This window comes from Haplochromis burtoni, unplaced genomic scaffold (assembly GCF_018398535.1).
Source record: "Haplochromis burtoni strain Fernald_Lab_line unplaced genomic scaffold, NCSU_Asbu1 Contig_513, whole genome shotgun sequence".
Classification (NCBI taxonomy): Eukaryota; Metazoa; Chordata; class Actinopteri; order Cichliformes; family Cichlidae; genus Haplochromis; species Haplochromis burtoni.
The window spans coordinates 198,303-223,201 of record NW_024582874.1 but is presented as its reverse complement, the minus strand read 5'-3'; the positions used below and the strand labels follow the sequence as shown (position 1 = coordinate 223,201).

The 24,899-nt window shown below is 44.4% G+C and overlaps 1 protein-coding gene across 2 annotated transcripts in view; it reads left to right on the top strand.

The window, feature by feature from the left end:
- Window positions 1–24,899, top strand: part of LOC102293066 (potassium voltage-gated channel subfamily H member 2) — a 123,103-nt gene that overhangs the window by 87,934 nt on the left and 10,270 nt on the right. For both annotated transcript variants that reach the window (XM_005947244.3, XM_005947246.3), the window contains 8 exons: window positions 10,989–11,168; window positions 11,738–11,841; window positions 12,037–12,175; window positions 14,893–15,047; window positions 16,545–16,639; window positions 17,163–17,303; window positions 18,797–18,996; window positions 23,631–23,883. In XM_005947244.3, the coding sequence (XP_005947306.1) occupies window positions 10,989–11,168; window positions 11,738–11,841; window positions 12,037–12,175; window positions 14,893–15,047; window positions 16,545–16,639; window positions 17,163–17,303; window positions 18,797–18,996; window positions 23,631–23,883 (1,267 nt within the window). The remainder of the gene's footprint in view (window positions 1–10,988; window positions 11,169–11,737; window positions 11,842–12,036; window positions 12,176–14,892; window positions 15,048–16,544; window positions 16,640–17,162; window positions 17,304–18,796; window positions 18,997–23,630; window positions 23,884–24,899) is intronic.

Here is a 24,899-nt window from a genome sequence, read left to right as displayed (position 1 = left end):
CTTTGTTCCCCACAAGCATCACGGGGCCTGTCGTCTTCTAGCCATGGCAACATGGCCTGTGTCAAACTCGCTGAAATCCTCTGACTTGACCATTTTTCTTGTTCCTAACATGTCAACTCTGAGGACTAAATGTTCACTCGCTCCCCGATATATCCCACCCACTAACAGCTGCCACCGTGAAGAGTACTTCCTGCTTTTTGTCTTTTGAAATGTATATGCACGCTGAACACAAACATCCTGAGGAGTCTTGAACGATTAGTGAATCATCAAATCAGGGAATGACTCAAATTGTTCATCACAGCTGCAAGTAACAGTCTGCAAGAATGCGAGACGTTGATGCATCCTTGCATTTTACTAAATGAATAAAATAGAAGATCAAACTGTGAGTGCTTCATGATGCCAGCGGTGCAAAATGACCTACAGTTCTGGTCATTTAATGACATTTTAGAGGAGACAGTCTCATTGATCCTTACACACAGTATATGCACGTTTAGAAAGGTTCATTTTAAACGTATTTCTTATCCTTTTAAAATGTTTCGAGGTTTTGAACTCAGCTATAAATGACATGAATGATATAATGTATTACTCTTAATGACTTTTCTATTGGACCGTCTTCTATCTGCTGCAGACATTTCACTTTGAGCAGTTGAATATTTTATCCGCATTTTCTCTGCAGATAAACAAGCTTTCCTCTATGCACCCGTGTTTTGACTGTTTTACGGTGTCACAAGGAAATTATTGGACTGTTGGATTTCCAGCAAAGAAAGAGGTTCTTGTCTTGGTCAGCTGGTTGCAGGGATGATAGACTCAGATTGCCTAGAGCTTTACTTTAACAGGCAGACAACAGCCAGGATAGATTAAGACAGGAGAACAAATTGAATTCAGTGCTCAGTATCGGAGTGCATTTTGCCTGCATGCATGAGTCTGTGTCGATGTAGCTACTGCTCGTTATTATTTGTTGCAATTGTCAGGAAATATACCAGAAGACTGTAAAGCAACAGAGTGACTCCTGTATTCTACATTTAAATTCATTTTATTTTCTCAGTAACTGATTACAGTTACATTTATTTCATTTAGCAGTTATTTGTTTTTAACTCCTTTACACACAGGACACAGGAGTTACTTGAAGAAGACTTTATCAGTTACATGAGTTCCTTTTCCCTTGTAGATGCACTCGTTTGTTTGTCTTTGAAAGTAACAACCTTCCAGTGAGAGTTGCTCTTGTGCGTTTTACAAGCTGCTACATGTCTTTGGATGTGACAGCACTAAAGTTAACATTCCAACACTGTGTTTTAGCCACATTTCTGTGGCTCTAAAATACATGTGTTCATCTATATTTCACTACAATAGAGCTTTCACGCTGTCTTGTCCAAACAGCAGCGAGTGTTCTGCGTGAAAAGGCGACTCTGTCCACCGACTGCACTTATCAGCAGGCTGAAGCTAATAATATCACACTGGTCTTTTGGTGAAAGAGAAAAGCTTCGGGCCAGTGTCAGAACCTTATGTGGTTATGTGTGCACAAGCTGATGCTGTAAATGAAAAAGAAAGTCCTCCAGCCCTCAATTTGAAACGTAAGTGTTGGAATAAGGCAAAGAAAAAATTAAACAAAGTAAACTTAGTGTTTAAATGTGTCTATGGGTGTTTGTGTGTTTCTTTCTATACTTTGGATCTTTTAGTACCTTAAGTCTGCCAAGATTACAGACTGCTGCCTTTTGGGATAAACACATTAAAAGCCAGGCTCTCTTTACGTGTCACAGGATACAAACTGCAGATCATTCACTATCTGCGTGGTGTGTTCCCATATTTGTGCTGTATCTAATTTTAATAATCTGGTTTTGGTTGGACTTTTGTTAGAATATGTAGCAATGATGTGATGCATTAGCACCCCGTGTATCTCTATCCTCCAGCAGCAAGCTGCATCGTTGCACTTCGACAGTCGGTGAATCGAAATGTTTTTGTTGAGCTCCGGATGAAATCTCAGGCAGTGTGTGCGTCTCATCGGTGTGCAGTTCAGCAGAGTCAGCCACCCAACAGGAGCTATGTGCACAAATACACCTTTACCAAACAGACATGATTTGATTCTGCATTATTAAACGGGTGTCAAGCCGATGAGCTGGTGCTTGCCTCGGTGCTCGTGGTTCACTGGCTCTTCTGTTTACAGTAGAAAATGAACGCTGTGAAATTTTAATGTGCTTCTGTCATTTGAACGGCCTCTTTTCTAATGCCGAGTATGGGCATGGATGAGCAGCAGTGTTTGACTGTATAAAATATTGACCAGTTTCTCGTCACGACATATCGGCCATGTTTGCAGAGGCTTTGGAAGCATCGCAGCTGCAGACACTTGAAGCATCGGATTGGATGATATTGTAGTCTGATGTCACTTTTGGATTTTTTTAAAGATTAGGTTTTGGCCAATGAGTTAGCAACAAACTGACATTAAAGCAAACAGAAAAGTATTAGAAGAGTGAACGCAGTCTGACACTGAGGGTCCATGTCCATACTGGTTCTTTGTAATGAACATTAATAACTTTAAAGCCATTGCAACACTGATTCTACTGTAGAGACATGCACAGGTGGAAACTGACTGTTCATCACTGCCTTTATTACCTGTTGAAGATCAAGTTCTGGCTGGTGGGCGGAGCTCAGCGTTCATTCAGCTTCAGCATCATTCTGGCTTCTTGGCTAGCTTTGTGTTAGCATGCTGCCTGTGCAGATGCTTGCTCACAGTCAAAGTTGTGTTAGCAGTTAGCAAGTAATGTCCTCCTACCTGCACAAAAGAGAACTGAAGAACCTTTGTGACGCATGGAAACACATAATGCATTACTGCAAAGACGAGTGTGATTACAGTCACATGTTAATTTTGAATGTGCTACACCCAACACTGAGCATGTGCAATATCCATCTTTTAATGACTTACACAACATCAGATGTTCTTTAACCAAATCTTAGCTGAAGATCAGATCAGTAACAGACCAGAATCCTCTGTAGTTACTTTAGAAGACGCTGACAAACGTGCGATCGTGGCTCAAGAGTTGGGTGTTCGTCTTGTAATTGTAAGGTTGCCAGTTCGAGCCACGGCTCCGACAGTCTCGGTCGTTGTGTCCTTGGGCAGGACACTTCACCTACCACCTACTGGTGTTGGCCAGAAGGGCCGATGGTGCGATATGGCAGCCTCGCCTCTGGCAAAGGGGCCATGAATGTAGATACAACAATAGCTGCCTCCACCAGTGCGAGAATGAATAGTGGAATTGTAAAGCGCTTTGAGGGGTCCCGAAAAGCACTATATAAATGCAATCCATTATTATTATGCTTATAGATAAGAAGTTAAATCTGGAAGCAGAACGATCCTGTGGGATATACAGACACATGTTTACAACAGTTCACTTGCTACGTGCGCCTGCAGCTGACAGTTGGTCACAGGCAGAGACTCTCAGCTTGAGAAACTTTTTCATTTACTTCTCTGCCTTTCAGAGGTGCTTTAATCGCTTGCTGGTTTAACTCACCTCACTTTATGTTGTCACTGGGTTTTTATCATCCGCCATCGCTACAAGTTACAAGACGTTCCTGACAGTCATGTGCTCTCTGGTCGTCACATCGCTGCTCGTCTCTTCCTCTGTGTGACTAAACTGCCACGCAGATCCAAATGTTCCAGTTGATGAACATGCACTATCAATTTTTATTATAGAAATTACATTTATGGCTGCGTGTCATGCAGACTGCCCCCTGTCAGCCTCTGTCATTGCTGCTCACTTTGTCAGTCTTTAATCATTTTTTTGACTTTTCAGCTATTTCTTGCTGTGTATTCATCCCTCCTGGCCATGTTCCTCTAACCTTCTCTGTCTTTCTCACTTGGTCCCACTATCACAGCCTCGCTCTTGTAGGTTATTCCTCTCTTTTGCTATTCCCTTCATCTCTTTGTTTCTTTCTCCAAAACACATCTCAAGATTATTGGAAGGGCGGTGTAACCTCACACATTGTCCAGGGGCAGCAGAATACACACACACACACACACACACACACGTGTGCGTATTCCACCCAGAGTGGACTGTTGCACACTGGCATATATTAAAAATACTGTTAATACGTTTTTTTGTTGTTTTTTAATGTCAAGACTAACGCAGCCGTCAGACCAGCATCTACCTACTGAGCAGGTCACGATGTGCACGTGTAAACACAAAGTGACCCAGTCTCTCATAGCGACTTTTTACATCTTTGAAATGTGGTTGTAATCATATGGATCCAAAGTGTGTATCCCTCAAGATATTAGGCAGGCTGCTCTGTGGAGGTCTTTAAAACTAAGTTGAAGACACATTTGTTCACCCGATCCTACAGGTCTTAATTCTATGGCTTTTAATTTTTAACTGTTCTTAACTTGTATTGTCTTTTACCTGTATTGCTGTGTATCACTTTTATTTTATCTTTTAAGTTTCAAATAGTTGTACAGACTTTGTTTGAAAGCGCTTTATAAATGAAGTTATTATTATTATTGTTGTTATACTGAGGCAGGTACTTTGAGTTCCTAAATGGCAACGAAGCTAACGTAACTTTCTGATACAGCAGACCTGAGTTGATTGAAAATTCCCTCCAAAGTCATCAGTCTAAATCGGAGCAAAGGGTCAATTGAAAAGACTGTAATTAAAGTCTAGCTACAAATACCCTTATAACTGAGCTCACAAGAGTTTACTTTTTCTTTGTCTGCTGGCTTGGACTTGAGTTTTTTTATTTTTCTAATTGTTAGTGTCCCTTTTTTCCAAGTTTACACCCATCTACACAGGCACGCGTGCCAAATAAATCTCACGCAATGTGAGAAATGAGAGCCTTCCAAAGCCATCAGCACCCCTACCAAGCAGATGGATGCTGCGAGCTGCCTGACTGCCTTTGGCTGCCATCAGCCGTTGATGTTGTGCACTTCCCCTTTGTTCGCTCCCCTCTGAGACCCCACAAAGTTTTCGGGAGGCGCGGTGTCAAGATTGATAAAAGTAACAGCGCGACTTCAGAGAGCGGGAGTGAAGGGCGCTATCGGGTCGTCCGGTTCAAGAACAAACGAAGTTCTTCCACCTATTAAAACGAAACTGTTATTCTGTAAAATAGAGAGGACGTCACCATCTCCTTTTTTTTTTTTGAAACATCATTTGTCATTTGAAACATCTCCACTGTTTCAAATGACACCCTGACTTCACTAAATGTGAAATAAAGTGTAAGCAAGTTGTTGAGATATCAACCAGTTGCACAAAGCACCGAGCACATACCTCTGTGCCGGTGCCTGTGGCTCAGTCTTCTGCACCGACAGAAGATTTGATTGAAGATTAATGATGGAAGTGTCATCGCTGTTCAGTCATCAGCTTTTTTATGGCTGCAGCTGTACTGAACACCTCCCAGGTGTAGGTGTGAGTGTGTGCTATTTAAACTTTGCTGCCTGTAAAAAGGTGAGTCATCACCTTCACAGTCCTTGGCGCTGTGCACGGCTTCATAGGCGGGCTCCCTTTTCTTTACATTATTACCTTTGATCCTTTCCGGTGAGCAAACCACGAAGAAGGTCAAGCATTGGGTTTCTTCTCATTTAGCGTGGTCCTTATTGTTCTGTCTCCACATCACTTTCTTCAGAGGTAGTTGTTGCTTTATAAATCTATGAGTAAGAGCAGACTAGTCCTCTGGTATCCTGTCATTGTGTTGAAACGGGACTTTGCAGAAAGACAATGTGACAGCCTTGATGGTTTAGCAGGTGCACACCAGATATGTGACATTTAGGGTTTTAAACTTGATTTATGTCTTGTCATCTCTCGCCCTGTCTTGTCACTCTAAAGCACACAGTGTCAAATAAAGCAGGGCTGACACTGAAGCAGTCTGCTGGACAGCCCGAGCTCTGGCTTGAGCTTCACTTTGAGTCGTGTATTGTCAGCACGTCACTTGTATTCGACTTGCCTCTTAACGTCTAAGCTAGTTAATTTTGTCTGTAGTTTCAAGTCAACCAGTTAAGTAAGAAAATATAGCACAGTCAACCTCAAATGCAGTGTGTCAGAAGCACAAATCCTGTCAGTTTCAGGGATGAACATTAGCAAGGAGGACTTTCTCCAATGATGCTGGCCTCTGCTACACCGATCGACTAGATCGACGTGGGGAACAAACAGCATGTTGTGGGTGAAGTGAGGAAAACAAATCGTCTCGGTGGCACAGGCGGACAGCTCTGTAAACTGCTCCTCTCTTTGCTTTAAGACTCCTCCCTCCGGTGCTGTCCTCAAATACAACTTTGCCCTAACTGCACTTAAATGTGTCTTGACATCTGCACTTTTAACAGTCCTCATGGCAGTGTTTTTCAGTTTCACACAGATGGCTAAAAATATCCCTCAAGATACTCCAAGAGGCGACGCACAGCTGTGGGGGGCACTCGGCTGAACTCTAGGGGTGTGTGGGTGTGGGTGCATTATTCAGCAGTGTTTGTGCCCGCTCACACAAGTGCATATGTGGGCAGGTCAGGATTCAGACATGATTTATGGTGATAATTATGCCCATTCTGGAATTGAAAATGCACTCTGCAGGTGATCTTATGATCTCGCTTGGGCAGCGGTTGTCCTTCTCTCCTGGATCATCTGGAGCTTTCTTTTGGCACCTTTCCAGCTTTAACAAAAGTCCTGCTGGGATAACCATATTTACTCTTCTTGATGTGTTCTTCTGCCTCCCTGGCTGCTGTGTCAGTGGGAATGGTGTTCACTCTGTGTTGTAGTGTCCTGATGACTCCCAGTTTGTGCTCCAGTGGATGATGAGAGTCAAACCTTAGATACTGATCTGTATGTGCAGGTTTACGGTACACGTCAGCTTTTAGATGTCCCCCATTCTGATGGAAATCTCACAGTCTGAGAGGGCTAACCTGCCACTTTTCATATCCTCCCTGGTGAAGTTGATGTGTCGGTCCACCGAGTTAATGTGACCCGTGAAATGTGGTATGTCCTGAGATTTGATTTTCACCCAGGTGTCTCATACCTGGCTTGGTGGTGTTCCAGGGTAGGATAGCAAAGCCCTCTTTTCCACTTCTTCCATATAAAAATTGGCCACGATGGGTGAAACTGGGGAGCCCATGGCACACCATGTTTCTGCCTGTAGAACTGACCCTTGTATGTGAAGTAGGTGGAATGAAGACACAGTTCAAACACACTTGGTCGATGCTGAGAGTGAATGCTGTGAATGGTACTCATGGCCATTGATCAGTGGTCTTTGATCAGTGGGTTTTGGTCAGTGGTTGTTGATCAATGGTCATGAGAATTTGCAATATTAAGATTAAGGAACTGACCTCCCAGCCCATTGTTCCTTCAGTGGCCTGGTTTCAGTCATTATGCAAATGCACCGTTTATAAGATTGAAACCTGAAGTCAGCTGAGACTGAAGAAGTCACCTGGATGATGATGAAACGTTTCTCCCACAAAACACTACGTCCAGATGAACAGAATCAACTTTTGGAGATTTACTTTCCTGGATGATTGAGATGCATCAAGACATTAATGCTGTATTCTATCACAACTGCTCTATTCCCATGTTGTTGCAGTATATGAATGACTAACCTCGTATTGTGGATGGATTATCTCAGTTGTTCTCCTGACTGAAGTTTGGTCCGTTTACAGCATCCTGCCATGCGATTGCATTTGTCCCTAACCATCGGGAACCCTCATGTTAACTTTTATCGAGTGGAAAAAAGTTAACGTTCATCCTCCAGCTTCACTGTGTTTATGTTATGCTAACATAGCTGTGTCGCTAGCGATCACGTAGCACATCATTATATACCAGCTAGCCCAACTTCAGTAACCCTACAAACGTCACTGCTGTTTAGTTTTCTGTCTTCATTTATGCTGGAAGTGATAGCAGAGCTGTACGTTTGAATTTTTTCAGAAACCTCTCAGTCAGAACATGCTACATCATGCTTAGGTGGAAACTAGCACGCTAACTTCCTGCTAACTTCTAACTCCGTTAAATGTAATAAATTCTGTTTTCATGGATGCCTGGATGTTAAACTTAATTGTTACACCTGGTAAAGCAGCAACACTGATCATTTTATTAGAGATGAAAGACTTTAGACAGTTTTTAACTCTCAGTGATGCTGCAGTGATCGTTTGACTTTGGGACCTGAAAGCGACGGAGTTTAGGACCCAGATTCCTCTGCGTGGCTCTTGACTACAGTAGCCGTAATGCTCCGACCATCCATCAAGCGGTGCGGCTTCGTAGCTACCAAAGTCGTACTAAAACATTTTTGACAGATTTTTGATTTTTAAAATCGGAATTCAACCAGAATTCATACATAAGACGCACCAGACTATAAGGCGCACTGTAGATTTTATGTGCGCCTTATAGAGCGGAAAATATGGCATATGCCAAAACCTTTTTTCCAAACCTAGTGTACAAACGTTTCAAGTCAGTGAGTGAGGGTAAAACCATTAACTTAATTGAAATCGAAAGTTATTTGGAAATCCTGAACTGTAACTCTGTATGAAGGAAACATGAAAGAGGAAGCTGCCTCGAGGCTCCTGAGGACGAGAGAATGTATACAGGAATGAAAAGCCAGAGATTTGAACCAGAGAAGAAAGAAAGGTCCAGGCAGGATGAGCGGTAATAGTTTACAGGGCAAATGTGTGAAATGTGACTGGCCTGCTGGGGAAGAAGAAAAGGAAGTGGAAAGGTGGAGCAAGGATTGCTGGATAGAGGACAGGGACAAAAAGATGCAATTAGAAAAGACGAAAGATTTAACAGGTCAGCAGGAGGCCAGGAGGAAACCGGAACACTGAGTGTAGAAGAGTAGTGAAAGCTCAGTGGAGCACTGGGAGAAAACGAAGAGGTGAGAGGAGGTCAAAGAGCAGACTGTACTATTTTATTTATTATTTTGCTTTATTTCTTCACATTTGGTTTGCCTTACTCTTATTTATATGAGAATAATTTTGTTTTTACTTTATTGTTACTGTTTTGTCTGTATACAATGTTTCTACCAGAACAGTTGTCCTGTTGCAGTAATGATGGTTTCCGTTTAAAAGCTCCAACCCACTAGTACAACGTTCTCATGTACTAATGCAGTAATGAATGACTCGCACGTATTCATGGATCAGAACATCCGCATGTTCACAGTATAAACACACACCTGTTAGAACTTATAGGTATTACATTCTGGACAAAAATGACAAACAGTTCATGAAATAGAGGATTCTACGAAACAGCCACACTTCACTGCCTAATAGAGCCAGCTAGAGCAAAATATGTTATACAGCCATGGGAGGCAAACAATGTATAATATATTACCTGTTTCATATCGACTGCAGTGTTTTATTCAAATGCAGAAAAAAACACTGACAATTTAGCGGCAAGCAGTGCTTGCCTTGCTTGCCCAAAAGACAGACATAAATTAAAGTGAAAGCAATTTCTCTCCTGCATTTTGTAATAAACCTCCTCACCTGTTTGCATCTGTACTTTATATCAAAGTCATCTTGTGCCCACAACTTGTCTCTAGAAGAACGCTTGTCTTGTGTGGCTGTAGCTTAATAATCTGGGAGCTCCTTTTTCTGGTGAAGCATGTGCACTGTGCATGAATCTCTAGTCTTGCAAGACTGATGGCAAAATTAGCGCGCTAGACAAACTGCCACCGTCTCTGCTTTCACTCTGTGAGATTAGCTGTGATCTGCGAGCTAACCTTTAGCAAGCAGACGAGCTTCAGCGAGTTTTCATTTTAACTGCTTTGTTTTCTTTTACTGACTATTTTGTCCAACATGTGTGTTGTAGAGTAAATGGTGTGCAGTGTGAAAAACTCCTTTAACATGTTAGCAGCAAAAGCTTCGCTAATGTAGAGAGAGATCAAATCCAGCGAGGAACAGGTGGAGGCTCAGCCATCACTTTCAAATTAAGAGCCTGGTTAATGAATCTGAGCGTCAAAAGACATCAACGGATTTACCGTCTTCGGCCTTGGACACTGTGGTGCTTTCCAGTGAATGAGTTGTAGCTAGAGACCTAGCTCTTGCACCAGTGTCGAACCACCACATGAAAAATAGGTCAGTTTATGTTTCCACTCTTATATGTGAATTCAAATCACAAGTGGTCCGAATGGGAGCGATCCAAGCGTAGCAGAAGGACTGGAACACAACAGGAGTTCACAAAGGGCCAGCCTCGCAGGAATAGTGGCCAGTTTTACATCGGTATGCTTTTTGATCACACTTTGTATTTATATAAAAGTGATGCACGTAAGATCAAAGCATCGGTTGTCAAGCCAACCAACCTAATGCTGATCGTCGCAGGTGTCTGTGTGGCTACACTACACTGCTCCAAAAGTCAGGCCCCTGCTTTCAGCACTGCTGTTCACTGTGTGATTCTATTAGGCAGAGACACAGGCAGGCTGTTTTAATGCCTCTTCATACTGATTCATTCCTGCTCTCTTCCGGGCAGAATGCAGCCCAGGCGATTGAATGCATTACTGCAAGTAAAGCTACTTAGAAGTGCACCATAACTCCCGAGATTCCATCCTTGGAGTGCTTTTGTGTGACACAGGGACGAGAGAGGAAAAGGATCTGTGTGTGTTTGGAGTGGTGTGCTTTCACGTGACTCCATGTCACACGCCGCTCGTGTGTCGAAGCATTTGTGTCAGCGCCACGGAGAAATGTGACTGGAATCATAGCTTTGGATTATGTGTGCGTGAGCTTGCTACATGGGTTTCTGTGCACATATCTTTGCATTGCACAATTATAAACTTGTGTAATGGACACAGGCGGAGGGCGGCCTGGAAAGAGTCATGAGAGCAGTTCTCATCATCTTCTGTGGTTTGGCTCTGTTACTGTGTATATGCTCGGGGTGTGTGTACATGTGTGCACGTTTGTTTCTTTACTTTCCCTCTTCTTTCCATACTTTCTCAGCCCTTCACACACATGCACACAAATGCCCTTTCTTCTTCCTCTTGTCTCTTCCCATGTTCTGTGTGTTCAATTATTCAGTGTCTGATCACCCCCTCTCTGTCTTCCTCTCCCGACACAGGTGCTGTCTCTGGGTGCAGATGTGTTGCCGGAGTACAAGCTGCAGGCTCCTCGCATCCACAAGTGGACGGTGTTGCACTACAGCCCCTTCAAGGCGGTGTGGGACTGGCTCATCCTGCTGCTGGTCATCTACACCGCCATCCTGACTCCCTACTCAGCCGCATTCCTCCTCAACGATCACGTGGGTTCTCATCTAAGGACAGAATCATTAAAGTGCACCTTGGTTTTTGTCTTAAAGTGATGTTCACATTAAAGATGACGTTAGCTTTAAATAATAAAGATCAGCGAATGTGCAAATGCTCAGGGTCCAGGCTTCAGACTCCACCAAACAGTTTCACTCGTCTTGCCTGTGTAGCAGCTGTAGCTGTACAGTAGCACAGAAGCTCCACCCACCTGGAGCCAAGGAAAAGTGCATAAAGGGAGGCGAAGTTAGCTGAAACAGCTGTCGATGAACTGAGGGGCTGCACAAAGTTCCAGTATGAGATGAATTAGGATTATTTTTGCTCTAGTGGCCTGCTCTACAAAAAGCAAAAACATGGAGTTGGAACAAGTCCCTCTTTAATCAGCCTGCTGCCAGCTGAACTGAGCTCCAAATCACCGAACTTTGTCACTGTTTCATGTTTTGTCTGCATGCATATGTAAATGATCCTTCATCCTAATCCATTTGAAAGATGTGCTGAATGTATTTTTAACTTACAGTACACTATATTAGCCTCTCCTTACTTGTTTTCCTCTCCTCTCTTCTCGTAGGAAGACCTAGGCATGCAGGGTTGCATTTACTCCTGCTCTCCTCTCAATGTGGTGGACCTCATAGTGGACATCATGTTTATTATTGACATCCTCATCAACTTCAGGTCTGAACTGTAGCGGCACTCCTCATTACAGCAACAGTCACAGAAGAGCCTGTAGTCAGATTTGGTGCTGTTAAGTAGAAAAACAGTTTCTCATCTATGCACATTATTCTAAACAGAGCTGGCTGTAAAAGAAGAAACTGCAATAACAACTATTAGTATCTGCTGTATTTACATAATGCTCTCTGTTTCTCTCAGGACAACATACGTAAACTCTAATGACGAAGTGGTGAGCCACCCGGTGCGCATAGCTGTCCACTATTTCAAAGGCTGGTTCCTCATCGACATGGTGGCTGCTATTCCCTTTGACCTGCTCATCTACCGCAATGGAGAGGAGGTATGTCACGACGGAGGCGGAGAGATAGCTGCCTGTTTGTACGCTGCAGTGAAGTTATGAGGCAGGGTGGGAGGAAGAGAACGAGACAAGTGGTAGTGAGATGGAGGGGAGGGGGGAATGTAGAAGAGACGAATGGTGCACTGACATCTTGTCTGCCATCTCTTTAATGCAACGAAGTGAAGATAACACCCAGAAAGATTGAAAACAAGGTGGAGGGAGGGGGAACAGGAAATAAGAAGAGAGGGAGAGGTGGATTCGTTTGGCTTCATAATTTAATTGTCTCCGTAGGGAAGTTGATTTGTAGTCAGCCATGAACAAAACATGTCTTAGATCAGCGCAGTGTGCACGAGACCCTAAAACTCATCTGAGCTCATCAAAATGATGTGTTTTTAATGACGTCACTGCTTTCACGCTATAGTTACATCGAGCCCCAGCTCCTCATAACTACCCGCTAGGACGACCGGCGCTCAGTTACCAACGAGCGCGTTGTGTTTGTGCAGAGGTAAAGCTGGAGGATCCAACACACACATTACTGTTCCAGGGTCAGGGGATCACGCTGCGTGACAGACAAAACACACATGAAGCAGTCAGTCTGAGTCCGACCGTCATCGGTGGTGCCGTAGCTACGTGACCTAAATCTCCAAATGTGAACAAAAAGAAATCACCAGGCAACCACAAGGAGGCTTCTGTGCTACTTTTCCTCAGGCGTGGCTGAGCCATGAGGTGCAGTCTGTGAATCAGAGACTGGCACTGGTGCGCTGCAGTTACAAGTGCCCACGAGTGGCCTACGTCTCTTTGAGTTGCAGTGTGCTGTATTAAAAACATCACTGAGGGATGTTTTTAGGTCACGTATGAAGCAGGAATGCAAACACATGACGCTCTCTTGTGTTTAACGTTATTGTTTCTTCGATATTGATGCTGGAAGTTTGCTGGAAAGAAAATTCACTGTTTGAAGTTACGATTTCCAGCATGGACGTCCTCCTCAGATTTCAGATGAGGAAAAAGAAAGTAATTACTGTTTTCTTGTTATTAGTAAAGCAGTAATTACTTTCTTTTTTGTACCACCAGCAGTAAATGTGTTCCTGCTTTTACATCAAAGTCTCTCTACTTTTCATTAAGTCCTGTAGAGCAGCAGTCCCCAGCCTGTTTTGCTCCAGGACCCGTTTATGTCCAACAATATTTTCACGGCCCGGCCTTTAAGGTGTCGCAGATAAATACATTGTAACATACCATAATAGACCCATTTCTGTAATATACTCACATATCTATACGATTGCTAATATATATTGTAATATATCTATATCATGGCTAAAGCACTTCTGGATGGATGCAAACTGCATTTCGTTGCCCTGTACCTGTGCATGTGCAATGACAATAAAGTTGAATTCTATTCTATTCTATTCTACAACAAAATAAAACCAGTACTGGTACCAACAAAAGAGAAGATTTATTCATAAGACACGGGAAAGACCCAGGGAAACCGAGTTAATGATAAAAACGACAAAAAACGAAAGATTAAAAACCCTGAAAACCACCAATTTCACACCGAGGCTCAATCCTCGCGGACGGTCCATGGCCCGGGGGATTTCTTTTAACCAGCTGGTCAAAAACGTCGTACTTCCACTGTAAGAGCAAAGCTGAGAAAAGTTATGCTCACGACTGACTGATCTCTAGTTTGCACTGAACGTTCCAGATGCTTGATTCGCCGGTTAAAGCTGAGCTCTGATTCTTCCTGATTCTGTCTGTCGCTGTATCTCAGAGCCTCTGGTAAAAATCCAGGTCTCACTCACTCGTTGGCAGAAACAGAAAACTTTACACTAATGCAGCACAGCGCTTCTCCTGCACAAAGTGAATGATGTGTCACTGTCAGTAACAAAAGGTTTGCAGCTCTACAGAAACGTGCAGAGCAGTGTGTTTCCGTCTGGCTCAGTGGGCAATTAATTTCTGTGGTTTAGTGGATGATTGAAGTGATGGTGGTGTTGGTTTGATATTCAAGGAAGTGGGAGGTGGGTGTCTGGAGAAAGAAGTGGGAGTTAAAGGAAGCAGTAAGTGAGTTGTGCTGTAGCCTGCCGAAGTCTCCCTGAGGATACTTCCCACACACCGAGGATATAAAACACTCAGGCTTAAGGTGATCGAATCGCTCCACACAACAACTCCGCTGGAGGTAACTGTAAATATTGAGCAGCATTTTAAATAACAGAACTAATGAATAACAATTAAAGCAGCCTTCAAGATAAAATGAATGAAGGCGGGACTTCCCAACGTTCATGGGAAAAGCTTCACGTGGGCTCGCTCCACTGATGCTGCCCAGAAGAAGCCACTGAGCCAAGAAAGTGGAGACTTTCCTCAACAGACAACTGTTATTTACTGTTAGCACACACACACACACACAGAGGACCAGGCACTCAGCCAGCGCAGTAATCGTCCTGTTATTTATTTGTTGTGTGGACACGAAGGAGCCAGCTGGAAGAGAGAAGAGAGGCCCACAGAAATGAATGCAGTCAGGATTTTACCACCTCCTCAACACTGAATCACATCAGGAAAAGACCAGAGTTACATCACCTGTGTGTGTGTGTGTGTGTGTGTGTGTGTGTGTGTGTGTGTGTGTGTGTGTGTGTGTGTGTGTGTGTGTGTGTGTATATCAGAGCGACTTTGCTTTCTGCCATGTTTAACGATGCCTTATCTCCACTTTCCTCTGTCTCACCCACGCCCATCAGACCACCACTCTGATTGGTCTGCTGAAGACAGCTCGTCTCCTACGGTTGGTTCGTGTAGCCCGAAAACTGGATCGCTACTCAGAGTACGGTGCGGCTGTCCTCTTTCTTCTCATGTGCACCTTCGCCCTCATCGCTCACTGGCTGGCCTGCATCTGGTACAACGCCATAAACTTCACATTAGATTCAAACTGTGTGTGAGTGCAGAATCCATACAGCAGAGATCCTTTTCTCCTCCTATTGATGACCCTGACGCAAAATTCATGCAAAATCTGAAGGAGCGACGGGCTGTGAGTATGGAACTGGTATTCTACGACTGATATAAAAGGCCTTGAAGTCATACAACAAAATATTTCTGCGATCAAATTAGAGAGCAGCTGAGTAGATGTGTAGACGCGATTACTGATGGTGACGGCTTTTAAAAGCCAACAGAGCCTTTTCTCTGCTCTAACACACCTGCGTCTGCAGGATGCTACTGATTCCTCACATTGCACTGCTTTGATCTTGTTCTGCTTCTCCCCCATCTGCTCCACAGTTCGGTAGCTGTAGTGGGTTTTTGTTTTAGTCATAGCTGTGTCCTCAATGATCTGTCAGAGCTTGTCTTGCATAAAAAATTGCTGGTTGATTGAAAGGTGATGGCAGGAAGGCAACAGCGTGCTGACGAGCTGTGTAGCTGTATAAGATGCTGCTGCACCATCATGCTTCCTCCTCCAGACTAACCAATGCACACACTTTGGGTGCATTTCTTCAGTTTGGCGTGGAATATAATGTTTGCTGGCACGGAAAATGAAATGAAACTTGCTCCAAGATGATATTTGGAGCTGTTCTATGCCCACGTGGTACGTTCCTGAGCAACGTTCTGTTGTGGATCTTCACTGCAGAGCTGGCTTTCAGTCCACACTTTCTCAGGAAGGAAGACAGTGTTTGCTAAGAGAGAGAGAGAGTACCTTCTCACTTTCAGCAGCAAACTGGCACCAGTGCAAGTAACGGCTGACTTTTGGATAATTAGCTTTTGCTTTGAATAACTTAAACTACAGTCGTGTGAGACAGAAAGCTTTGACTCTGTCCCGATGCCTGTGCTGTCCCGTGTTCCCACAGTGAGCCCTCGTGGCTTTTGCCTGTCTGTTCCTGAACTGCGAGTTACTTTCCCCAGTTCTGTGATAATTGCTCAACTTTACATCTATTGCCCCTTCTGTTTGGATCCACACTCTGCACAGCTCACCTTAACTGTGAGGCCTGTGGAGTCTGAGATGCAGCTCGTGTTAACACACATGTGAGTGCTCCGAAACGACCGCAGTTATAAAGGCCGCTGCACTTTCTGATGATCCTTTAATCAGGTGCACCTGGCTCCTAATGAGCCCAAACAGCCGCATCAACCAACAACTCAGCATCTTCCAAAATGATCACTGGCAGCAGAGCAGGTGTCAGATTAGCAGCAACCACTGAGGGAACGTGCACTGCAATTCACTGCAATTCACTGCAATTTACTGCAATTTTGATCAGTTTTTCACATTAGAAGATGAATATTTATCAGTTGTACTCCAACCACAGCACTCTCATTTTTCATCTCTGCTGTATGAAACTGATACAAACGTAAGGTGATTTTTATGATGCTGTATCGTGACATTTTTGTAATGCTGTTTATTTTTTACCAGGTATGCAATCGGTAGCGTAGAGCGGAACGGTTCGATCGGCTGGCTCCACACTCTGGGCGACCAGTTAGGGAAACACTTCAATGGTTCCATACCAGGTACTAATGATCACGTAATATAATAAACAAACCGGTGGCACATGAGTAATCTCAGTGTAAAATTAGTGCTGTTTCTTAAATTTGTAAACTCTGTAACATATCGCATTATTACTAGTTTAGTGTGTAAACACACAGCAGACCCAATGACTGCACAGTACCCCGCTGCAGCTTTGCAGCTCGCAGCCACACGCAGCGACAGTGGTGCAAGCACAGACTTTAAGCCGGCGAGGCGTGATTGCGGATGCCGCTCAGGTGCAACCACCTCCTTTGCAGCGGCACTGCAGACCACGCCCACCACAGTCTGTTACTGTCACTGTCTTGGAGCAACTGAAACCCTCAGGGATTAATGAAGTATTCTGATGATCTTACCTGTAATGGGAGCTCAGTTCTGTGCAAATGACCGATAATAAGTCAACCCTCCGGTTACTTTCTGCTAAATGAATATCATTGAGTATTAGTTTAGGTTATGTCAGCTTCCTGGACACTGTTGAGCTCCAGATGATTTGTAACCTCTCCACACCAGGTTCAGGACCTTCCATCAAAGACAAGTATGTGACAGCGCTGTACTTCACCTTCAGCAGTCTGACCAGCGTGGGATTCGGAAACGTGTCCCCCAACACCAACTCTGAGAAGATCTTCTCCATCTGCGTCATGCTCATCGGATGTAAGTCATGTACAAGCAGCTGTTCAAAGCCTTTAGACCAGAATAAAGGAAAGTTTGCAACAAATATGAACGCCGCTAATAAAATGTAGTTCATTGTTATTAATCGGTAACAAACCTACAACAGCAGAAATAGCATTCATAAGGGCAGTGTGTGTTACAAAGTGTATCTCACCGACCTCAGAGACGGAGAAGCCCTCACCCTGCGTCACTATAGAGAAAGAAGTCTGCAGTGCTTCCTGAGTGCTTTAATGAAACCAAACCACAGAATGAGTCCAGTCTTCATAATTTACTCTTAATAACATTTGAATGTAACTAAATATGCAAACACTTGTATATACAACCCTACTGATTGTGTGTTTCCATGCAACAGCTGCAAATCCTGTTCAGGTTTGTATAACCAAAGTAAAGAAACACTCGTAGCAGTTAAAGAAGGTCACTTTGTTTCTTTTTTATTATGGCGGGCTGCCTTCCTCCTCCACACAGTTTGGCACTTCCTTGGCCTGACAATGACCCGAGGCTTGTAAAATGTCCATTGTTTAAGGACAGTCTTCTGCAGGATGTGTGCGATCACAACGACCACTGCAAAATCTGAAGCCAGAGATGGGTCGCGTTCACTCTGACACACACACATGCAGACATTTGCATACACACTTCTTTACACACAGCGTTTTTCAGTGGTTGATGCAGACAGTGATGGGAGCTGACAGAGGTGGGGAGGTTAGCAGCATCCAACATGACAAACAGAACAAAGCAAAGACTCTCATGAAGGATACGATACAAACTCTCTGTCCTCTGCAGCCAAAGCCCTTTGAGATGAGTCAACTTCCTGCTGCAAGATCGTGGTCAGGGGTCAAAGGAGGGGGCGGGGCATGTTTTGATTGCTTTTTGTTACTCTGAATACAAAGTCTGCAAATGATCTGAATGTGCTGCAGTCATCTGGCTCAGCGAATGACATTATACATAATGGTAGGTGGAGTAAGACTGGCTATGATTTGTGGGGCGCTCCTGCCAACAGCATCAGAACCGGACCATAGAACAGTTAAACAAGCTGGCATCATGTGGCCAGCCAGGTGTGTGAGGGCTGCACCTGGTACCAGGATGCACTATGGGAAGAAGGCGAGCTGGCAGAGGCTTTGGCAAAGTCCTGCTGGGAAACCCTGGGTTTGGGGGGATGTTTGGTCCTGTCATCCATGTGGATGTTACTTTGGCACCTACCTAACCATTGTTGCACGCCACATACACCCTTTCATGGAAACGGCATTCCCTGATGGCCGTGGCCTCTTTCAGCAGGATAATGCATCCTGTCACGAAGCAAAACTTTTTTAGAACAACAAGAAGAGCGACCCATGGAGGCCCCACCTCACAACTTCCAGGACTTCCAGAGAGCAAAGGAAACCCCGCACATCCAAACGGTCTCATCACTGTATGAGCGCTGCTCTAGCTCCATACTGTCTGTTAATGTGTGTGTTTTTTCTCACTGCTCCCATCTCCAGCCCTCATGTACGCCAGTATCTTTGGGAATGTCTCAGCCATCATCCAGCGGCTGTACTCCGGGACGGCCCGCTACCACACCCAGATGCTGAGAGTCAGGGAGTTCATCCGCTTCCACCAGATCCCCAACCCACTCAGGCAGAGGTTGGAGGAGTACTTCCAGCATGCCTGGTCCTACACCAATGGCATCGACATGAACGCTGTGAGTACTGGTCCTCACACACCCAAACCCTGGGAGGGTACACTCTCTCGTGTGTGACTACACACAGCGTTTGAGCCTGCGTTGTATGCTAATGGGACGATTAGAAAGCGTTGTCTCAGCGCGCATGCTTGATACGGTCAGAGAAAATAAGAATGCTGCGTATACGCACGGGACACAAGCAGGGCTGCGAGCAAGCTTTGCAACATTCATGCATTCCTGTCAATGTGATGACATGCATGAAGCCTAATCTGCACACGCATGTGTTCATCACGTCGTGCTGCCAGATGTATTTTACACATATTAAAGCGTGAGAGGAGAGATGTTCATTTTAATGTGTTTTACCAGCAGAGTAGGAGAATGCACTTTGAAACAAGCTGGAGCTTTGACACCCACGGGCACAGTGAGTCACATGTGTCAGCGAACACAAACGCAGCACTTCAAACGTGCGCTGTGCATGCCCACCTCAGCCTGAACCTGCGAGTGTATTGGTTCACATGTTGCTCTGTCTGTAGCAGTGTCACCGGGGGTTTCTGACCTAAAGTGACACTGGGGGGAAACAGTAGTGCAGCCGCACAGGGACAAAAAACTATAGACGTTTAAAAGTCGCCTTTGCACTGTCTACAGATTGTAAGCTCATAAGTATATCTGCTCATAACTTCATCCAGCATCTAAATTAATTGTCAAACCTACCAGTCGGAGCCCAACCAGCAGCCCATCGTTGGCTGTGTAGTTGTGGACGAGCACAGAGGAGCTCTGTTTGGGTGCAAAGTCCCAGTGCAAACATAACGCTCCATCAGTGCTGTTTCATTTCAGCGTAATGAGTAAGTCAGTGAAGTAGAGAGGAATCAGGTTTGCTCATCACCCTGCTCGGCCCCTTTCTTCTCCCCACGTCGTGTTACTCTCTCGAAGGCCCGGTGAAGTAGGCCGGATTTGAGCTTGTTTACCGTAGTCATTATTATGATTGTGTGGAGCAGACTTTGTCAGCCTGCCTCCACAGTTAATCAGCTGTGACCTCTTTCATTCACGAAGATGGGCGAGAATAACAACGCAGCTCTGATGTGAAGCTGAAAGCTGCAGCAGCGCTGAGATCAAAGTGGGAGGAAGGAGAAAGAAACGAGTCTGTTAACGTTAATCAGGGAGAAGCAGCTCTGTTTTGATGAAGTTGTTTCTTTTGCCGGTGGATAAGCAGGTTTAGGACGCAGTCGTTTTTCACACGGGGCCAGGTAGGTTTGGATAAATGAAATCCTCTTTTAGAAACGACATGTTGCATTTATTTGGGTTGTCTTTGTCTCATATGTAAACCTGCTCTGTTCATTCAACTGTGACAAACATACACGAAGAAAAATCTAAGAAATCAGAAAATAGCAAATGACTAAGTCACTGAGCACCTCTCATGTTTTCAGTTTGGCTTCTTTTAGTTTGATGCTTACATTATGAGAATTATTTGCAGCAAAGTCCATTTTTTATGTGACAGAGAGAATCGTATCCATGTTATTACCCCCTCGCCCTCTGTGGCAAGAGGATATAAATAAATGATAAAGAATAAGTACAAAGATATTCATGACGGCAGACCTGCCCTATGAAATCCTGCTTTAGTATCCTGTGTTCCTACTGTAGGCACAGCTGACACAGCAAGAATATGTTTGCTAATCACAGATGGGACACGATTTTTTACAATACTAATTAAGAAAGTTTCAAAAAAAAGATATGAGGCCTATGAAGCAGTCTTTTTTTGCTGGCTGCTGTTTAAAATCCATCCCTCCATCCACAGGGTGGGAGGGGCTCTTTAACTTCCACAGGGTGGGAGGGGCTCTTTAACATCCACAGGGTGGGAGGGGCTCTCTTTAACATCCACAGGGTGGGAGGGGCTCTTTAACTTCCACAGGGTGGGAGGGGCTCTTTAACATCTAGATCAGATTCTGTAATAAAGCGAGCCCTTCCAACTGTACAAAGGAGGAAAGAACAGTAATTTACTTATTGTGAAGCTTCAGATCTTTCCTTCTTCAGTCACTCTCTTTATTTGGTGGTACTCTGTTAATGCTCACCTACTGCATGCTCACCAAAACTGAAAGAGACTTGCCAGCCACAGTTGTTTGTGTTTGCTCGTGGAGCTTCGACTTCCTTTAGCAAAACTTTTGAAATATTTATTCTCGTTCAATCAAAACTCATTGACTAGACTCTCACATGCCACAGCCACAAATTAAGTGTGGCTCTGCTCTTGTGTCATGAGAGGTAGCCCACTCATTTTTGAATAAACTGTCTGTCACTCCTCCAGCTCGGCCATGCCTCAGCTTCCAAGTTGCAGCCAAACAAATGGCCTCTTAGTTTATACTTTTTTCATGTGAAGGAGAATTTGTAGGGAGTCTATCATGGTTACGTGGTCAAACAAATATGAATCTCTGTCTCTCTTCCACAGCATGTCTTTATCCTGTCTCCCTTCTCTCATTCCAACCAATCACAGCAGACGGCCCCGCCCCTCCCTGAGCCTGGTTCTGCTGGACATTTCTTCCTGTTAAAAGGGAGTTTTTCCTTCCCACTGTCGCCAAAGGGTTTGCTCATAGGGGGTCATATGATTGTTGGGTTTTTCTCTGTATGTATTGCTGTAGGGTCTATCTGACAATATAAAGCGCTGTGAGACGACTGTTGTTGTGATTTGGTGCTGTATAGATAAAACTGAATTGAACTGAAATGACCTCAGGTAAAAATGATCCATAGACAGTGACGTACTAGCTGTTAGACACAAAATAACACAGATGCTTAGCAACCTTGCTTTTATATAGGACTGTAGCATGAGCCAGTTGGCAGCCGGTTGAATCTAGTGTCCTGCTGCAAACAGACATGTGACAGATCAGTGAGGATTGATTGCAACATGTTGCCAATCTCTTGCAGTCGAGTTGGACTGCAATTGTTTGGATACCCAGGTTGGCAACTGGCTGTAGTTGCCAAAGGATGAGGCAGACAGAATAGAGAAGCGAGTGTTCTCAAAGATCACACCATTGCTCTGCAGTCATAAACACCAGTGCAGCAGTGCTTTGTGCTAAATGCTAACATATCCTAATTTAGCAAGTCTGCAGGCTAACATTTGTTAATTAGCACTACATAAAAGCTACAGCTGAGCCTGATGGAAACATTGCAACAGCTACCTGGGTATAAACAGATCACAGCTGCTAATTGTTATTATTAATCATAAAAATGATCACAAATGTATCCATGTCATTTTTCAGTGACTCAGTAGGAGCCATATACACGCAGCACCACCCCCTTGTTGAATATTAAACATCTGCATGCTTTATAGATGCAAGAGAACTGAAGGTATCGTTTGTGTTGTGTTCCTGATGCTGTAATAGTTTCAGGTTGGTTTCCTCTCTGCACACTGAAACACTGAGTTTGGGCTCCAGGCTGCTGCTCTCTGCCTATTCTCAGGAGGTTAATGCTTATTGAAGGCAGCCTCAGAGAGCAAGTGGAGACGTACCTCCACTGCTGATGCAGATGATGTAATCTGCCTTTGTGTTTATATTCTCTGTTGTGCATAGATAAGGTATGTGGGGTCTTTGAGGACAGAGGCCTTTGTACTCTGTAACTTTGAATAGCCAAAATTACACTTTTCCTATATGGGAGTTGTTTTCAGGAAAAAAGAGGCCACAAACGATATCACAACAACAAACAGAGCCTTGAAACAGTTAAGAGGCTAAAGCTCCCTGAAATGTGATAAAAGATAGAAAGAGGTTACAAACAGGGCTGCTTAGCATACCTTTATTGGGAAATAAGAGAGAGTCAGATGAGGATGGGGAGAAATGGGCAGCGGGAGATAAAGAGGGAGCCCAGCGAAGGCTGAAATGAAGAGCGGAGCTTGAAATGGATGAAAGTGAGAGAAATGGTGAGGGAGAAAAGCAGTGTGGGTGTTCTAGGTGCAGTTCAGCTCTGTGAAGTCAGCCAGGGAGCTACAAGAGAAGCCCAGAGTCTGCTGCTCAGAAACAGCCTTCCACGCTCGCAGTGAGCTCATTAAAATTTCACCAATTCTTCATATTAATTACACTCTGTGGGCCTGCTGACTCTGTGCCGATATGCCCGCTGAAATATGGTTTGAAATCATTTGCACTGTAGTTCAAAGACAAGAGGAAAGAAAATCAATGCAGAGGCCCTTCCTCAATCAGTGCTGCTCACGCTCGTCTGATACGTGGAGGTTAAAACTGGGAGGGATTGAGTTCATGCTGGGATGTCTCTGAGGCTTAGAACCAACTTCTGATAAATGCATAGATAGTTTAGAGTTGTCGTGTTCATTTGTGGAGTGGGTAATAACAGTAAAAGGCTAATGTCCCGTGAGTGTTTCCCACTAGGGATGAAGGTGATAAAGACAGTAAAGGCTCCTCTTTTTATTATTCCTTTCAAGGTTCCATAATCTGTGACATTTATGTGACATTTGCTTTATGTTCTGAACTTGACATATCATTCAGTCGCTGCTAATAGCGCCTATCATAACCTCGTGCTCGTCCTTCCTCCCACCTCTTCTCTTGCCTTCTCCTTTCTTCCTCCTTCTACTTTACCTTCCTTTGGCTCTTTATTTTGCATCTTTTTATCGTCTACTTTCATTCACCCCTTCATTTTCCTCGTGTCTCCCTGCTTCTCCTCCCCAGGTGCTGAAAGGTTTCCCTGAGTGTCTCCAGGCTGATATCTGCCTCCATCTTAACCGGACGTTGCTGCAGAACTGCAAGGCTTTTAAAGGCTCCACGAAGGGCTGCCTCAGAGCGCTGGCCATGAAGTTCAAGACTACCCACGCACCCCCGGGTGATACGCTGGTCCACGCTGGCGATGTCCTGACCGCCCTCTACTTCATATCCAGAGGATCCATAGAGATACTGAGAGGAGACGTGGTGGTAGCCATCTTGGGTAATGAATGAGGATATTCATGCTTCACTGACATCTGTAGAGAGAGGCAGCGCGACAACAGCGATAGCACAATGTTTATTATGACCATGAACGACCCAGATCACACTCAAAAAAGCAGTGTTTCACATTTGCACGTGATGCAAGCCTAATTGTATACGTGATTAGGAAACGTGGATACATGGAATATTGAATATCGTCCATTCCAGCAGATCCCAAAGGTGCTCTGTTGGATTGAGATCTGGTGACTGGAGGTCATTTACAGCACAGTCACATCTTTGTGACGTGACACGTCACCCTGCTGGAAACAGCCATCAGTAGATGGGCACACTTTGGTGGTCAGCATCAACAGTAAATCAAGCCGACACTACTGCATGACCAGCAGCAGCCTGGACCATTGATATAAGGCAGGACGGATCCATGTTTTCATGTTGTTCATGCCAAAGGGCGTCGCAGCAGAAATCAAGACTCATCAGACCAGGCTTCATTGTCCCAACCTTCAATTTTGGGGAGCATGTAAAGTGTAAAGTGTGTCTTCAGTTTGCTCTTCTTAGTCGACAGGAGCGACACCCGGTGTGGTCTTCTGCTGCTGTAGCCCTTCTGCCCTCTTCTGCTTCATGTTGTGCTTTCAGAGATGCTCCTCTGACTCACCCAGACCACCTCCAATCGCTGGAAATGTTCTCTTTGTCTGTAAACCCTGGAATAGTGTGGGGAGAAATGGCAGCAGAAATACCGGCCCACCAACAACCATGTTGTCACCAATGTTCCCTCTAAGCTGGCACGTCTCTGCGCACAGAAAATCTGCGTTGCGCACAAAAAAAACTAACCTGAATTGAAATTAAAATTAATACTTCAACAATCCTGTTCTGCAGTGTGAGTCAGTGACTGGCTGCTCCCCTATGGCATTACAACGATGCCACCTTATCCCACAGTCCAGCCAATGATGTGATTCACATTCGTATATACGCAGCTGATCAACGTCGCTGACAGGCTGTGACAGCGTCCTTATGTACCGACAG